Genomic DNA, 18,938 nt, shown 5'->3' with positions numbered 1-18,938 from the left:
GAACTCCAGAATCCTAACCAGCTTAGAGATGTCTGGCAACTATTTTGCACTCTCAGATATAGGCACGTATCCCTTTGGTCTGCAGTTTTGTCTGGCGGCCCTCACTAACTGCCTTGAGGAATATAGCATACAGACTCAGAACTGGCATCTTTTATCCCTACCCTTCATTTATTAAAAAAAAAAAAAAAACCTTACAAAGTTGTCAATCATAATTTTGGTCCATTTGTGTCTTTCATGATGCTTTTTCATTCAAAAACGCAAGGCCCAGTTTTTTGCATCCATGTCTTTATTTGGTGATTCGTCAACATAGCTACTTTGACTTCAAGTGCCACCGAGCACTTCCCTGTGTTCTAGGAACCGTTAATTCCAGCCTCGAATTCGAAAGACAGCAGAGACAGTTTTTTATTTTAATAGGCATGCAAAGAGAAAAGTAGTTTAATAAAAAATAAATGGCCCTGCTTCAGGTAAAGAAAACCATCTTTATGAAGAAGAAATTCAAATACTGGGTCAAACACTTCCAAACTCTTCGTCTTACTGTGTTTTCCTTTCATCAATAACCAAAACCAGGTAACCTTAGTCAGAGCTAACTTTTAATAGATAATGGACCTCCTGGTGTTAAGAGGTAGAACATTATCATTTTAATTCTGTGACCACAATCATTTTAATTTCTTGCTTATCAGAGAAACATCACCTCTACTACAGATGAAATCATTCGTTTTTCTGTAAGGTGGACAATTCATAATACAAACGTAGAAGACCTGCGGTTCTGTGAATTTAAGATGACAGAAAACTGGTGTTCAGTGGTCATTTTCCTGTATTTTCACTCTTCTGTCTCATTTCTGCTCCTCTGAAAGCTCACTAGACATACTACTTTTATAGAAAAGATGACTATTACAAAGGTCAGGTGTGAAATTCATGGTTTGCTGTTACATCTGGTCACAAGGAGCTGGTTTCTTGGCCACTGCGTCACTCACATTCCTCGCAGGGTGTGGAAAGATGAATAGACTTGGAGGAAGGAGCACCAGAGGGCGGCGGGGAACCGCTCGGACGGTGGCAAGTTTCCTTTCCTGAACAGGGCAAGATCCTGCGGCCTCATTTGAAGGAGGCTCTCACCACCCTGCCCTTGAGAGGCTGCGGAGGGCGCCAGTTCTCCACCAGGGGCACCGGGGGCTCGTTCTCGGCGCTGGCAAAGATGGTGCGCAGCTTGGCCACCTGCAGGGGACAGGGCGGCAGGTTAGCAAAGTGCTCGCGGCGGGTGGACGCACAGTGCGACCGAGGGTCAGAAATCACGGGCTTTCCAAACAGCACGAGGAAACTACACCGCAAAACCGGTCTCCAGTGCTCAGTCCAGAGCTGCTCAGCTACCACTTCTTGAGGAATATATATACATATATATATATGTGTATATATATATATTTAAACTTGCGAAAGGTCTCTTGCCATTTCATGGATCACTATGCTATGCTCTCTCTGGTCAAACCCTTTTTTTCCTGAATTCTGAAACAATTACTTTAATTTGGGGGGCTGGGTATGAAGTACACACCGTGCAGAGACAGATAATTGGCCTTCGTTATGTTTATGGAGCCAATTTTAAGAGAGGAGGAAGATATGCTGTGCTGTATTTTAAATTTTAAACTGATTTTTTTACTGATTTTTTATTTTAAAGGACAAGAAATTCATATAAGAATATTATAGTGCAGTAAACTGTTTCTAGCTTTTCTCCTTGAGAAAATTTCATTCGTTTTTCAAAATATTTATATCAATGATTAAGACCATTAGACCTGATTCTTTGATAAAAATGTCAATTTGTATTCTTGAGTCTAGGCTGTTAGAAACAGGACAGCCGCTGTCTTAAGCAAGGGAGACAGTGGTGAACTGATTTTAGTATGAGACATTCCTGTTCTAGGTTATGAGTCCGTGTTATTTACTTGCTTAAATATGGTCTTTTTCATGTCCCTGCTTACTCATTTTTCCCTCAAAGAGCTTTTCTTGAAAACTGTGTTGCTGACAATCTTTCAATGACCAGGAGGAGGGGAGACCATGAACTACGGAAAACAGACTGAAGTGGGATTGGGATCTTGCACTTGGCACTGTGTGCATTGGGTAAGTTATTTTTATTTTCTAAGCTGCACCTTGTTTATCTCTAAAACTGGGAAAGTAAAATACTCTTCACAAGCATGTTAGATTCTTCCACTTCCCTTCTCCTTCCTGGGTCTGACTTGCCGCCTCCCCTCCTAACCGGTGCGCACTATCTCAAGGGTGTCCAAAGGAACAAAGAGTCGGCCCCGTTAACCTAAACCTTTAAGTGTAGCTTACACTCAGTCATTGCTCGCTATCATGACCACTTTTCAACAATTTGCGTTCATCCTGGTGTCCTCAGGAAACCAGAATTTTGAAAACAGATTGAGTGGATTTCAGGTAACCAGAGCAGATGCTGAGATCTCCAGGAGGAGCTGTTGGACAAACACCCATTTAGTAGCTGTGGATTTTCAGTTTTTCTATCTTTTCTAGCCAGCCAGCCATGTAAACCTGTGTGCTCCCGGGGCTGCTGCTCACCTGGTCGGAGCTCACGGTCATGGGCTCTTTCAGCAGCAGCCACACGATGCACTCGTCGCACGGAGGGGTGGTAAAGGAGCCGTGGTAGGTCCAGTAGTCGCGGCAGGCAGGGAACAGGCAGGAAGGGTCGAAGTGTGTGAAGGGCGCCTCCTTGCCCTAGAAGACAGCACCATACGTGGGACAAGCCTGCCGCGCACCGGGAAGGACTCATCACTTTACTTGTGAGAACAGATTTCACACGGAACAGAGGCAACAGAGCTTTCTAACAAGGCTCAGGCCTTTCAGAAATCAAAGTTAAACCGGAAGTTGGCTGCATATTATAACTTTATCTGGCACAGTATTGCCATGTTTTTTTTTCTTACCATTTTAATTATGGGTAGAACTATAATTCTACCATTTTTTCATGAGGGAAAACTCACCCTCTATCTAAAATGTAACAAAAGTACTTGATATAAGTTAATGCTTGGTTCTTGATGATTTTAAAAAGGGCTTGCATTCTTACTGAATGTTGTATTAATTTGTTTGTTTGTTTTTTCTGGGATCGGGAATCGAACTCAGGACCTTGCGCTTGCTAGGCAGGCGCTGTGCCGCTGAGCTAAATCCCCAGCCCCTGACTGTTGTATTAGAATAACTACTTTTTCTAGTGGTAAAAGTTAATAGTAATTACTTAGGATAGTCTAAAGGCAACTAAAATGTGTCCACTAATTGGAAGAGTCAACTTTGAAGATTTAAAACAGATAACAGGTGTGGCTGGAAAGGGTCACAGCAGGATTTAAAATGCCAGTTTTGTCTGACATTTAGAACCTCCATGAGACTGCATCTGGGTAGGTGGGGAGAGGAGAGAAAGAGGTGACTTCTCCAATCTTTGAGTTGAGAGATTCAACCTCTCTGATTCTCACGGACTTGAGAAAGTCTATCTGAGAGAAGGCAATGACACAAACCAGTCCATGTGAAATTGCTTCAAAACTATGAAATAAAAATATAATGTCATTTATTTATATTTATATCTAAAAATGATTCATATGTATATAAATAAATGCTATATATGTTTAGCATATCTATCAAACTTAGTAACAGAGTGTAGGTAGGAAATGTACAATGTTTGATAATGCAAAAAAGAAAATTAATGTTCTCTGCTTGATATTTTAAGAGCCAAAATTACTTTCTTTTACCTTTGTCTTAACTTTGTCCAATGCATCCAGGAGAAGTTGGAACTCGCCTTTCTCCCGTCCTATCTGTAAGAAAAATAGAAATCCTACATGATATTTTTCCTTTCCCCATAATTTAAAATCATCTTAAAACTGATTTTGAGTCATCAACATGCAACTAGTGTTCATAAGTCTGCCAGAATATCTTTTACCCAGGAAAAACATAATTTTATTTTCCCCCAAGATTTTAGAGTACATGTTTTCTGATCTAAACTTGGACTCCAGGCCTCTGAAGTACAAAACCACAAAATTACATGCTGATCCAGTTCAATGTCCTTGACCTCTGCAAAGTCATACAGTTAGAGCTGGAGTAGGCTGCATCTGTCTAAAACTGAATTCGTTGTCTTTCCCCTCAAATCCACTTCCCCTTCTGCTGTGTGGTTTTCACGCAACTGAAAATGATCCAATGAATTCAGAACATAAGACGAATTAGGTCATTCAAAAAGAAAGAAGCTAGATTTTCACCTCTGGCTTAAAGTCTAGATCATGTTACCACCAAATTCATGTGTTAATGACACTAAGTCCTCTTTAAACCAAGGCTGGCTGAACAACACACACATTCCATGTGCTATCTTAGCCTGGGATCATGTGGGTGGTGGCCACTTTAAGCAGAGGGAATGTCCAGCCAGGCACTTGGTATCCCAGCAGTTCCCAGCATCAGCTCTTCTGGTTTTCTAGTGCAATTGAAACGGAGTCGTGGGAAAGCTTAATGAGCACATGCCAGCCTCACCCTTATCACCATCGTAACAACCTCCCTTGAATTCTCTGTCCCCAATTCCCTGTATGCGCACACATTCTGAGAGAAAATTTAGATGTGCCAGGGGTTCTGGAGCAGGGCAAGAGGAGCACTTTTGGACTGATTTTAGCAAAAATGTCTTGATCCATTGAATGAATAATAACACATACGTAGAAGAAGGGAAACACATACACACAATTCAAGCAAGAGAGGACTAAGACTTGTATTAGCCTCAGCATTTTAAGCAACTAAGTTTTGAGTGTGGGGGGTTCAGTTTTAACTTTACCTTCAGAAAAACGCCAACCACAGCAATTCCGTCAGGTTGCTTCAGAGCTTCCCCAAAAGTGTTATACTTTGGATTCCAGTGCACCAGATGAAGCTGAAACCATAAAATATAGGTTAAGAGGCAAAACCCTCGCATAAGAAGCGAGTATAAAATTATTCGCAACAGGCTCAAAAATGTGCTAAAGGTTGTTGCTTAATGCTACCATACAAAATGACAAAACGCTAAATATTATTTTGCAGTACTTTAGTGGAATTTTTAATGGTTCAAATAAAAAGCATATGAAACTATCTATCTCTCTTCAGCCAGGCTTTTGAACCTGGCAGCAAGCCTATCTTAATTTAGAACATGGGCACCATTAAGCTAATCAGGTTTCCCATATTGAGTTACAGAGAGTGGAAAGAGAATACAATAGTTTGTGGCAGTTGAAAATATTTTATTTAAGATCAAAAGTGAGATAATTTCATGCAATAGAAATTGAAAATTTCCCAGGAAATCAGTCACTATGGATTGCAAATGTTCAGAGTCAAAGCCTTTCCTGTATCTGTAAGAAATATCCAAATTTTTTTCCATTTTCCATTGTGGAGGAAGGTGTGTGCAAAGAAGGTATTCTCGAGTTATCTTGCCACTAGCTCTCTGGATTGGCTGTAGAGAAATGGAATGATCACAATGAAATACTTTGGGTGTCCTAGGGTTTTATTTAACCAGCAGTCATACTGCCCAATGATTTCATGTAGGGCAATGTTTCTGTGTGCCTCTAGTCCCTGCCTCAGTTTTGTTGACAAAACCTGGGCTTGGAAAAGAGAGAAGTAGCTTGGCTTTCTAAAGAGAAGAGGTAGGGGGCCTATCTTCCTCCCTTTATACTTGATGCTTTGATTTGAACTATATATTATGCTTTGCTTTAATGAGTTAACTGGAACAGAGAACAGTATCTGTTCCTATAAAATTTTGTGTACCTGTTTCAATCTATATGTGTTTTCTCTTAACATTAGTACGTGAACATTGGTCAGAATCACTAAATGCTATTTTAAAAACACTATATTCTTATAAAAGATTGCATGTGGCACAATTTAGATGATGCACTCTGAAGCCAACAGTACCAGGACTAGTACTTATCAGCTCTGTGCCTTTGCCATGTGTCTTTTCTCAGATGAGGCCTCAGTTGCCTCATCTGTAGCCTATTACATCAGGTTGCTGAGAGTATCGGATGAGATAACACACGTAGGATGGATGCACGTTTGAGCTATCCTTACTGTTTTGGTTCCATGCAGGACCCTGGCCCTTATTCTTTTAAGCAACTGTCCAATTTTTTATATAACCTTAGAAGTCCTCATAACTGATGCTGTCCCACCAACCCACCCTTTACTGTCTAACCTAGTAAGCCCCAGTGTATGCTAAAACTACTACAGTTCCCTGCACAACTACATTGCTTGCAGGATGATGTTTTCTTGCTGAGGCTGTTATTTTTAATTTTTCAGTTTTCACTGTGGGAGATGCAGAATGGATGACAACAGTTCCTCCTACCTCCGCTGCATACTTCACTCCGTCCACCGTGTGCTCAGAGCCGTGATCGTCGGAGGAGCCCCAGTGAAGATGAAACTGGCGCAGTCGGTAGGGTCCAGAAAGAGGACCACCTCTCAGCACTGTGATTCAGATAAGCAAGGTTGGTGAATTCACCCTCCCTTTACAGAGATCTATGCTACTTGAAACAGGTGCTTTTGACGGCAAAGGTTATATAGATAGTCTGCGAGGAAGGTGGAGCCATCCCTGAGCACACCAGGCTCTTCCAAAAGTGAAGACTTAGGTTATATAAAAATAAACGAGTTTTGTCTTTTTTATTGCATTGGCTTGCTTTGTTACTATTGAAATGTAATTTTAACACTTATGAAAGTGGACAGTGAGGATGCATACATCCGAACAATGGGTCAGTAGTATGGTGCAGCTGGAAGAGCCAAACTATGAAAAGGAAGGCGGTTCTTAGGTTCCAATCCTGGCTCTACCTCTCCATAGATGTGTGATCTTAGGCAAGTTGCTACGCTTCTCTGAATGTCTTTGCATCTCTAAGAAGGTGATAATAATTCCTCACTTGCAGAGCTGCTGTGAGGATTAACTGAGATTAAGCACCTCAGAGGTGCCCATCCTAGTGTCTGCACAGCAAGCACTGTACAAGCATGAACTCCTTGCTGTGTCTGGCCTTTCAACTATAGCTTTTTTTTTCTTTAGGATGACAAGCAAGAGTTTTGATCTACATCTAATTTAGACTGTGCCTATTCAAATCAGAGGAAATAGAAATTGAAAAGTTCCCAGGAAATCAATCACTATGGATTGCAAATCTCAATACCAATAATTTGGTATATAACTCTTTTAATTTGTCACTTAACTTGAATTCAATTTATTTAGACTGAGTAGTAATTTAGAGGTTTAAATATCTTCAAAAGGATATTGGAAACTTTGCAGAAACCCTAAAATCAAGATTTAACAATATGAGCAAAATAGAATTCAAGGTAGCTATTTCGGAAAGGATTGTCTACCCTGAGAAGTAGCATGGGAAAGCTATAGTGTATTTCTAAAGCAATAATGCTAGGCCTCTATGAGTTTGGTCATGGAGGAATTAAGTGGTTTGTCATATTTTTCCTGTCCAATCATTTGAAATAGTATATGGACATCTGAGTCTGATCTGTTAGAATAAACTATAAAAACTTACCAATAATCAACCATTTTCATTACAAAAATGGCATTTTCATGTGGTTAGCTTAATAATACTGATTAATTTTGTCCTTTCTCCTTCAAATGGAGCTTGATGTAAATGGTTGGAAAGAGGATAGCAGTGTAAAACCACTGCTTAGAAAATGTAGCATTATATTATGGCCCTTCCTTGGAATCTTCCTGTTGGTAGGAGTTATGACTCTCATTCTTTACTACAGCATAGTTAAGACTATCCATTTATGTATATTAATAAGGATAATTTTAACTCCATTCAAAACAAGGTAATAGGAAGTTGTAGTATTGCACAGCAAGCATTAGACCTTCAGAGGATGATTTTTTTTTTCTTACCTCATTTACAGTGAAGTAAAGCATTTCTAATCAGCCTTTTAAATTTTCACCTATTTACTTACTAGTGTAGGTTACTTACTAGTGTAGATTAATTTCTTTAAAAAACTTGATTTTTCCAGTCTCATGCACATAAATACTGCAGAAGAAGTGGCAGATACTTCCAAAACACTCACCAAAAGGATTAGTCAGATGAACCCCAGAGATGCAAGAAATCAAATCATCTGGACCCATACAATGGCCCTATTCTAGCCCTTGGATTGGCCTCCTTCCAGGCCCAAGGAGAAGATAGCGCCTATTTTGTTTGCTTGCTCTACTTCTTGCTTTGTAGAATGGAACCTGTGTCATACTTGAGAGTGGGAGTTTCCCTCTCCAGACTGTGGTCAGGGAGCACAAGAGTCCTTAGCTACTGGCCATCAGAACTTGGATTCATGGCCATCACCATCCCACAAGCCCCATTTCAGGAATGTATTATTAGCTTTTGGTCTTGGCATCAGACCATTTTGTGGCAACAAAGAGACCAAAGCTAGAGGGTGAGACATTCCTCTTCAATACACAGATATGGTTTTTTTCTCATCTACAACAAAGAAGAATGTCATCTCTATTTTGGGGGAGGAAATGCTTCCTCTTCCCAATAATTCTGTTACTGTGTCTGGAATCACACATTGCCTATACAGACACTGAAAATACCTATATGCCTCTCCCTAAGTATTATACTTACTTGACCTGTCATACGTGTCATCAAACACAACTCTGCAGGTCTTCCCATTGTTCAGGATGGTCTTGGCAGAGCCAGGGTCATAAGATGCTGACCATGGCTTCAGAGAAGGGTCGTACCTGATGTCTTTAGTGTGCAGCTCAATGGGTGACTGATTGTCCCCCTTGGCAATTGGGTAAAGTTCATGCCAGTGGTCAGGACCTAAAAAATGAAGTTGAGGGAACTGATTTATTTGGTGGTATAACCCAAGGCCAATCTCTCATGAACAGCCAGCAAAATACACAGAGCATGATTTTTAAAAAGGTCTCAGTTTCAGGTTGGGCAGCACAATACTTAGCATTTAAGACCTTTTTTGTTGGTGATGTAGTACTTGTATTGAATTCCATGTATTTCCCCTGCTGGCTCTGGAATATAGCTTGAAAGGCTTATTTTTCAAATGGCCTTCATTTGTTTACCACTTTTCATCACATTGTGGCTTTTAGAGCACACAGGTATTCCTTTCCACGTAGCCTCGGCAGAGGGGCAGGCAGAATAGAGTCTTACACCAACACCAGACTCGGAGAGGGAAAGGGTGCTTTGCCTAGCATCCCAGAGTAAAGGACCACCAGCCTGGACCTCAGGTTGTCTGACTTCGCAGTCACAGGCAACGTGATCCTGGGCAAAACTTGCCTGCGCTTCAGCTTGCTCCAAGGGTAACATCATAACTCCACAGGAGGGAGAAGGAAATGGTATTAAGACAAAAGGACCAGGAGCATTTGGACTTGGAAAGTACACAGTTAATGTTAGGTCTCACCTCCCTCCGCGCCCGCGTTTTCCGCGCACTCCCGGAGTCACCTACTTTCTGTGCAGTGCCCTGGACGGCGCGGATGCCGCACTCACCATTGTGGCTGGCGTAGCCCCACTCCTTGGCCATGGCGCTCTTTCCCGCTGCACGGCTCCTGCCTTCCCTCCCTGGAGTCCTGCAGTGTCCACTTGAGCCCCAGCCTTTTAACTAGGTCCCCCGACCACTGCATGGCCTTATTAGGTCAGCGAGGGTGGGGCGGGGGGGTCAAACTGGATTGGGGTGGCATTTGAAGGCGGGGTGGGGGAAGCCAATGAATTACAGGGGCTGGACAGCTGTCGGGGTGGGGTGGCCGGGCCCCCCTGCCCCTTCCCAGGAATCCTGGCTCGGGGCCCTCTGCCTCCCAAAGCTGCAGGGCTTTGCAGAGGGGTCAGGAGCACAAGCCGGCTGCATTCTCCTCATCCTCCCAGCTTCCTCCTCGCGCGCTTTTGGGGGAGTCGGGGATGCGGTGTTGCAGCTGTGCTTAGCCAGGAACTGAAATCTGCACCGCGGCAGCTCTTGCAGCCTCGCGGAGAAGTTACCTTTACTCCAGGGCGGCGGTCTGGCTGCAGTCTCTGGACGCTTTTGCGAGTTGATTTTGCTGCCCAGATCCGGTTACCGGGTAGAATGGCTGGAAATAACGCGCCTGTTTGTCTGACCCACGCTTGTAAAACCCTAGGAGCAAAGGATGGAAAGAAAGAGGTGGGCGAGCAGCTCTCTGACTCCCTTCTCCGTGAGGAGCCTGTCCCCTCCCCGGAACCCCACCAGTCGGTGTTTCCAAGCCCAGCCGGTCCCTTTGGTCTGCAGGTCGCCGAGGACCGGATCTCAGAGAGCGCCGAGAATCTGGGAAGTGTCTGAGGCCCCGATTTGCACAGAGCCAGGGACGTAGGCACACTCTGCAACCTACACCTCTGAAAGCCGCTATCATAAAATGACTTACATTGCCTAAAAATTTTAATTTCACTGTCCAAAGCATAACGAGAGATTGGAAAAAGGCTTACAGAATCATCTTTATTTTTTTCCTCAGTTGTTTCATAATACAATGAACCACACAAAAGCATAAAACTGCAAATCTAATGTGTACGTGGCAAAAAGCACCATTTAAAATATCTTACTATGGTTCATACTGAAAAAGTCAGTATAGGAGATATTTGCAATTCTAGCAATATTTGTAAACTTTATTCTGTTTTAGATCAGCAACCATTTTTTCAAAGGCAAGACGAAAGGCACCTGACTTCAGTGCTATGTTAAAATTTCCATATACATTTTCTTTGTTATGCTGGCTTTTATTTATGATTGTAAATTTGTAGTGGGGGATAACAAAACTTGAAAAGGAAATTTCTTATCATAGCAAAGATAGCTCATCCCTAAGGCATGTGGAATGACTGACCACACTCATAACCTGGACGCCAAGGGAGTCACTCCCCGGAGTATTTTTGTGACCAGGGATTATTTGATCCACACAATAGCAGGGTGGAATTAGGAACTGAGGCCCTTCGGAAAATCCAAGCAAACATGGCAAAAGTGCCCTTAGACTCTGAGCTCAAACATGGTACTGTTCGATCAGAAAGGCTACAGAGCTGAAATGCTTGGGGCAGGTTTCCAGTTTACTTTAACAGAGAGTGGTATACCTGAGGATAACGGAAATGTTTTGTATTTCTCATTCATTGTATAATTATTGGTATAAGCAAATCACAATATTGTTCCAAACTATTCAGTTATTGAAATCTCTCTCTGTTACATGTAGCAAAAACAAGTAATTAAATTTTATGTTATTTGATAGTGTATTAATATAAAGTATTTAATGACAACTTTCTACCAAGAGCAATCTAGAAATTATTCACACAGTACTCTTTATGCATAGAAAGAGCTTTTGTAAGCGACTATATGTTAAAGAATGTACACAGTGGCACATAATTTCAAATAAATACTAAATAAAGGATTCAAAGTGGAATAGTTAATAGCTTTAAATATGGACCTTGAAAATCATGGTTGGTTGGTGTTTTTGTTGTACTTTCTTATAAAAAGTCAATAACTACAATTTTAAGACAATTTATATAAAATCACATAATTTTATTTAATTTTGGGACTGTGTGCTGGGGATTGAACCCAGGGCCTTGTGCGTGCAAGGCAAAAACTCTACTGCCGAGCCACATCCCCAGCCCCTAAATCATACTTTTTGATTTTGAGACGGGGTCTCACTGTGCTGTTCAGAGTGGCCTTGAGCTCACTTTGTAGCCCAGGCTGGTCTCGAACCTGCAACAATCTTCCTGCCTCAGCCTCTCGAGTGCTGGGATTACAGTTGTGCACCACTATGTCCAGCATCATATTAATTTAAGAGAAAACAATTTTCATAAAACTTGTGAATTTATCTACAAGTGCGTTTTTCAAAACCTTATCTGGAAATTTATTATCTGCATCTTCACTAAAATATTCTAGCATATTTGTCTATATATTTCAAAATTTTCTGTCAACAGAACAAAAAGATAATTATAAACTGTGTCCAAGACTTTGGGATTTGGAGTTGGCTTGAAAAGAAAAAATTGTTTGGCATGCACTGAAATATATCATGCCAAAGGAAAAAAAAAGAGCTATTAATGATCAACTACAAGGTATATGCTAGCATACTGACAGCATTTCTCCCAGTACCATTATAGGAAAGATGATGCAGTGGGTAAATTTGCCTACATTTTCCACAAGTAAATGCACACATGCAAAGTGAAAGAAAGAAAGAAAGAAAGAAAGAAAGAAAGAAAGAAAGAAAGAAAGAAAGAAAGAAAGAAAATTGGGTTAAAAAGAACTTATTGTAAGCCAGGTGTGGTACTGCACATCTGTAGTCCCAGTACAGTGGGCTGAGGCAGGAGGACCGCCATGAGTTCAAGGACAGTCTAGGTTATGAGACTCTGCTTCAAAAAAAAGAGAGAAGAAGAACTAATTGGCACCAAGGAAGAAGGTAGGGAATGTGGGATAATAAGAGGGGGGATGATTAAAGTTTGCTATATGGATATAAAAATCTACCCCTAAAACAGATCATACATGAAAAAAAATTAGTTTGTAAATTTATTGGCAGGAAAGGAGTGTCTGAATGTGGAAGTTTCAACTAGATTTCATTCTAAAAACTATAAACTTAGAAGACCTAAGTTGATAACATTTAAATGTATTTTACTTATGATTTCTCAGTTTAGTTTGCAAGATTCCAGGTAAAATAACGAAGTCCACTCTTTGCAAGCTGATGCTACTTAGTTGCTTTTCTCACATCAGAAAAAGAAAGCGAGAGGTTATCTACTTACTGATCACTGAGATAAAGACATAAATTATGATTTGAAGTAATTGCATAATTTTGTTTAAATATTTTATATACTATAGGGGTATATATTTTCTACTATATTCTGATTTTCATAGTAAGTTACAGGACAGAAACATAAAAATGTCTAATAAAAATTTAATTAAAATCTATTTAACTGTCATAAATGTCATAACCTTAAATGTTATCACGTTAATGTTTTCCCCTAGTTACTGTGGACCAATCAGGCCTACTATCTCCCAAACAAGTAGACGGCGAAGGCTTAAATAAGTGAGACAGATGAAATGATTACAGGGCTCTGGGAGGTTCCAAAGCCTCTCACAGAATTGGAGATTCTGGGGTTTTAAGACCAGAACTTCTCTAGGAAGACTGTATCTATTAGGTTTTCAAACAAAGGAGGGGAATACTGAAGAAAATGCAGGAATCTGGGCAGGACGTGGGATTCTCTCTAAGGACTTCTCCAAGTGATACGTTATGTTAATTTAGGAGAACTATGTTATCTCCAGGAAGGCCTTCACCACGGGAGTAAGAAGTCTGCAGCTACAGTCTCCTTTTAGTTAATTGTGGTTGGAGCCAAACGTCCTCAGCCACAGCCTTATCTTGTCCTTTGAAGCATTCCAACTTCACAGGCCAATACAGGCCTCAGTGGGGACCAATGACTCATAGAGGTTCACTTAGTATGAGTCCCCTGCCCATCTCCAGCAAAGCTCCTAGGCCTTGGGCAAGCTCACATGTAAACATAAAAAGCCAATTGGTTAATTTTAAATCCTGCTCAGAGCTGCTTATAGTGTTCTCCAACAGAATGTTCTCTCTGACAGTGTTCTTTTTCAGAATTTAACTAACTGTATTTTATACGAAAATAGTAGGCCCATCTCCTGAGTTTGTCATCACTGACTGTTGAGCCATTTGGATCAGACCTTAAATTTTGAAACCTGTTCATGGCATTTTTATAGGAGAGCAACCGGAGGTCCTGTCCCAACTAGGATCCCTCACCAGGATGCATCCACCTGAGATAGCCACCTCTTTTGAGAGTGGGAGCATGAGTCCAAACTGATATGCTCCCAAAACTATGCAGCAAAATTTCATCATCAGGGTCCATAAATTCAAATTATTTTCATCCAATTATAAAATTATTCTTTGAAAATATAACAGTAGCCCCTTAAATGGAGGAAAACCCCTTAAACTAGGTAACGTATTCTCTTTGAATCTAATTTAGAAGATCAACTCTTCAGTAATTTAATGGTCATGGAATTAACAAATAAAATTCTGTTTTGACATTTCAGAAGCATCCTACATTTTTCTTTGGTCTCAGGAACCTCATCTGGAAAATGGAGAGACTTGACAGGGTCCTTGTAGGGCTTAAAGGAGGTAATATATAAGGTGCTTAGCAGAGTGTAAACCACATCGTTAGGGCTCAGCAAAGTTAGTGCCTTTCTCTTGCCTTGTTCAATTGATTTAATTTCTCCCTGAGGAATCATCTACCTTAAATAACCCTTGTTCCTTGCTGGCCGTAAACTGCTTGTCACTAATACTGCAAAGCAAAGGTGCTAATGGGCGGACTTCACTTAGAAGAAGGACTCACCCTGCTTGTATGAAATAAAAATTAATAACCACAGCATTCACCATTATTTCAACTGTTCTGGAAGGGCTTGACCTAATCTCCACTGACCATTCTTACAATGAAAGGCACAACAAATCTAAACCATATGTGACCAGTTACACACAAAGTGCATTAATCTAACAAAATGAACTGAAACTCACACTACAACAAGAAATAAAAATCATATAAGTACAACACAGTTCAAAATTTCTTTGGATATTATTTGACAAAGAAGTTTTTCAAAGTGAAATTCAAACTTCTCTAAATGGCTTTCTAGTGTTTCCAGACACCTAGCCTACCTGCTTCTCAGCCTGATTCCAGTTGTTCTCCTCAAATTCATCATCCTTTGTTGTAGCTGCAGACTTCTGCACTCTTCCCGTGAAACTCCATCCTTTCTTACTTCTATGCATTTTATTCACTGTGCCCTTTAGTTCCATTGTCCTTTCCTTCTTCTATCCTGATAACTCTGAACTACTGATGTCAGCAGTTAAATAGACCATGTAGTGAAAGTTGTGTGATACTTCACTCTGAAAAGTTCTCTTTAAGATCAGCTCCATTCTTTGTTCTGCTTTCTGTTGCTATTCTAATTCAAGGCCAAGCCATGGTGGCAGTTGCTTTGACTACTGCTAGAGCAGAAGGAAAAGTGCTGCTTGCCTGGGGAAAAAGTCATGCACCAACTCATTTCCACAGGAATTAGAAAAAAAAAATCTCAGTTCCACTTCCGGCTCTCCCTGCAACATGCTGTTATTCTAAGTTGCTTAGATAACTTCGCAGATTAATAGCAACTTCTCTGGGCACTTTGCTCAATTTTCAGCACCACATGAAGTAATGTATGTGCAACCACTTGAAAACTAATATTCTGCACACATTATTCTTTTTTAATAAATTTAATTGAACAGATATTTAAGAGTTGGGAAGTTTTCATGCAGAAAGAAATATAAAGCACTTTTTTAAAATTGTAATTTTTTTTTTGTTTTCAGGACACAACCTGGTTACCTAAAACCATTGCATTTCTCATAGCCCATTTTGTGTTGCTGTAACAAAACACCCAAGGCTGGATACTTTGTAAAGAAAAGATAGCTCAATACTCAGGAAATGCAAGAGCATGGCACTGGCATCTGTTTGGTTCTGGTGAGGGCCTCAGGTAGAATGATATCCATGATGGCTAGGGAATACGTGACTGTGAGGAACAGTTTGTGAAGAAGAGGGACATAGGGGAGATGCCAAACTCATTTATAACCCACTGCTGAGGGAACTAATCCAGGCCCAAGAGACTTGAGTCACTCTTCATAGACAGTGTTAATCCATTTATGAGGGTGAAACACCCAAGGTTTAATGACTGCCACTAGGCCACACCTCCTAAAGGTTCTGCCACCTTTCAACACCATCTTTCAGTAGCACTGCTGTAGATCAAGGTTCTGGCACATGAATTTTGGGGAGATGAACCATATTCAAACCATAGCAGCACCTTAAATATGGTAGCACCTCAAGAGACACTGGAGATTACCTCTCATCAAGTTCCAAATAATGGGTACAAAACATCTACATTAATTATTTGAACTTGTATAACCCTAAAAGTCATTTTTTCCCAAAATTAAGTAATCCAAATTAACAAGAGTCTTTTGGTTAGGATAATGTACCGCAGAGCAATTTTATATTATTTATTCTGAATAAGTAATGAAATCCTAAAATGTTGGAAGTATTGATACAATAAGATGAATAATGGTCAGAATCTTAAGGGTAATAATTCCTTCTATAACAAGCCTTACTCAATATCTTTATTTTCCTCACTGATCCAAGATAACTATTATTTTATACTCTACTAAGGAAAAAACAATGTTGTCAACTAAACTATGATACAATGATTTTTTTTTTTTTTTTCAGTACTGGGGATTGATCCCGGAGCCTTCACACTGAACTACATCCCTAGCCCTTTTTTATTTTTAATTTTGAGGGAAAATCTCTCTAAGTTGCTAAGTTACCCAGGATTAAACTTGAACTTGCAATTCCCCTACCTCAGTCTCTCAGAGTCCTATGATTAAGGGCACATATCCCCATGCCCAACTCAACATAATGCTTTTTTTTAAAGAGAGAAAGAAAAATAAAAGTGATACTTTTTAAAAATCCCCTTAATATCTGTGCATGCTTTATAACATTAAGACTAAGTCATAATTAGTTTTCATTTGTTGTCTTTACAGAAAGTTCCTTGGACACTTCAGATTTGTCTCTACATGATGAGAAATATTTTGTCATTGTAAAAAATCATGCATTTTCTCTTTAAGTATGACTCTGTGTTACTTTGCTTTACTTATTCTAATCCTTCCTCTGAGCTGGTAATATTCTTAAACAATTAATTACTATAGTAGGAGATTAATTAGTCATAAACTACAGTCAATGAAACCTTAGAAATATGTATTGGTATATGACTTGGCATTTAGTATTTAACTAACCTCAAAATAATTTGAATCCCTATGTGAATTTTCTCAAAATAGAAACTCCTTCATTGGCAAGTATCTATACTCTTTGAAACTCTAGTTCAACATCTCCCCCGCAAAACATGATACACTATTCTTTTTTTTTTTTTGTTTTTCTCCGGTACCAGGAACCGAACTCACGACCTTGCACTTGCCAGGCAGGCGCTTTGCTGCTGAGCTAAATCCCCAGCCTGATACACTATTCTTTTTCTCTAACCTTGAAAGCCACAAAGCAATATGAAAAGTTAATGATGTGAAATCCTATAAACTTAAAATTATTTAAAGAGGTCAATGGAAATGTTTATGTCTAAAACAAATGTGTTCTGTTATGTGTTAAGATAAATATGGTTTTGGAGCCAATTCAAAGTACAAATAAAATCAAGATCTTTGCAATTATACTTCCATATCTGAATTAGCTGTTTTGAACTGTGTTTTCCTTCATATATCAGAAACACCTGATGAGCTCAAAAGACGTTAAGGAGTTTAGATTTGACACTAAATAAATTCTTTTGTTGTATCCATTTTAACCTTGAAACACAGTGTTAACTTGAGAGAACCCAAAGCTAGTCTTGATAGTTCTAATTTTTTTCAGAATATTTTTTTAAAACAGGAATGAAATAAATGAAAAGTATTTGCATGGCATGTCAAAGTGAATTGTAATTCTTGGGACAGCCAGAAACCTTTCTCCGGGCAAAGAAGACACTGTGTCTCATTCCTTAGAGCAGAGCAGATAAGCATTGTTAGTTAAGGTTTATAAATGTCAACAAATGGAAGAATTGGAAAGCATATCCACACTTCAGAGCCAAGAAAGTCTCAGTCTAAACTTGATCCATAAGGACAGACAAGAACCAGTGGGTCAGATGGGGAATAAGGCGATACAGAGAGCAGGAGCAACCTGCTCTTGCTTGAAGAAATCTGTCCTTCCACCTTTCCCATTAATCCTCATTAAACTCCTAGGTCCTACTGACGTTAGCCCCAAGAACAGTTTATCCCTCCGTGCTGTCAGAATTTAAATCCTCAACAGTAGCTATGCTGAGCAAACCTTTGGTTTTCAGTTTCACACACACAAGTAATCATTTATTATTAACATTAAAGACGTTCTTTTCAGAAGGTGTCAGGGTAGAGAGCACAAACAATTCGCACAGACTAATGTTCATTCAAATGAGGTAGATGAACCTGGCTGGCCCGGTCGGGCAGAAGCACACGTGAATACCTTGCTCACAGCCAGACTGATGCGCAAGACTCGTCCAAAATAAACAGGACTAGATTCCTTCTTTGGCAACTATGGTATTCGGACTAGCAATTACTTTTCTAAGGTATTCTTTTTTTTCACACGGGGATCAGAACTGAGCCTGAGAGGAACAGCTGGTCAGATCCTTTCATCTTTGGCTTAAGTCACAAACTTCCCACATTGATATCTGATTGAGAGAATGAGCAGTGGGCATTGCTGACCAGCGCTCAGTACTCAGATTGCAACCAGCAGCAGTGCCTAGTCTGGGACGAGGTGATGAGAGAAAGAAATGGCAGCCGGTGTGTTTGATATCGCACAGACTTTCCCTTTGGCATAAGTGAGGAGTGCAGTGATCCCAAAGCTGGAATTCAAAAGAGGGTCCACCAGTTTTACTAAAGAAGAATCATTTTCTTGTACTTTCACATTGCTGAAATGTTGTATTACTAAAGTCTACATTGATTTTGTTTTTAATAAGCTCACATTACTTTGGGAAGTAAGGAAGATCTTTCTGGCAATGGTAAATTAGAAAGAGTTGTCCATTAATATAGTGCTTGCCAAGTAAAAAGTTTCATTGTTGTTTTCACAAGGATAGATTAAAAGAAATGCCAACATCTAAGCATTTAATCACATCAAAATATAACAATTTATTTGATAAACTTAATATACTTTGACATGAGCATATGCCTTTAATTTTGGCTTTTGCTATAGATATAGATAAATTCTATATCACAAATCTTATCATAGACTGTTAATTTCTCTTAAATGCTTCCTTTGGTAACAAAAACCAGAAATTTCTGAGGTCCCTGTGGTCCATCACATAATTTTTAAGTTATGTACAGAAGCATATCTATTTTGTTTAGAAACTTGACCAATGCCGTTATATAGTGTGTGATATAGATGACTTAGAATATACCTATCACTTACGTGGATGCCTTTGGCATACCAGATTCAATCAAG

The 18,938-nt window shown here is 39.8% G+C and overlaps 1 protein-coding gene across 4 annotated transcripts; it reads right to left on the bottom strand.

Moving 5' to 3' along the window:
- Nucleotides 1-268: 268 nt before the first annotated feature.
- Nucleotides 269-10,448, bottom strand: Ca3 (carbonic anhydrase III). Of its 4 annotated transcripts, XM_013512803.1 has the most exons (8): nucleotides 10,138-10,448; nucleotides 9,915-10,047; nucleotides 8,672-8,753; nucleotides 6,308-6,426; nucleotides 4,787-4,879; nucleotides 3,729-3,791; nucleotides 2,557-2,712; nucleotides 269-1,212 (listed from the first exon to the last, which is right to left on the bottom strand). In XM_013512803.1, exons 1-8 carry the CDS (start codon nucleotides 10,431-10,433, stop codon nucleotides 1,093-1,095), a joined length of 1,062 nt encoding a protein of 353 aa, XP_013368257.1. In that variant the 5' UTR covers nucleotides 10,434-10,448; the 3' UTR covers nucleotides 269-1,092. The 4 variants fall into 4 exon arrangements, with proteins under 4 accessions (XP_013368257.1, XP_013368256.1, XP_005381801.1 ...); XM_013512802.1 differs by having other exon boundaries at nucleotides 9,915-10,448; XM_005381744.2 differs by lacking the exons at nucleotides 9,915-10,047; nucleotides 10,138-10,448 and adding an exon at nucleotides 9,432-9,558 and having other exon boundaries at nucleotides 8,556-8,753.
- Nucleotides 10,449-18,938: the final 8,490 nt, after the last annotated feature.

The sequence above is a fragment of the Chinchilla lanigera genome, unplaced genomic scaffold (assembly GCF_000276665.1).
Source record: "Chinchilla lanigera isolate Chin_1 unplaced genomic scaffold, ChiLan1.0 scaffold00016, whole genome shotgun sequence".
Taxonomy (NCBI): Eukaryota; Metazoa; Chordata; class Mammalia; order Rodentia; family Chinchillidae; genus Chinchilla; species Chinchilla lanigera.
This window is presented reverse-complemented; position numbering and strand designations above follow the sequence as displayed.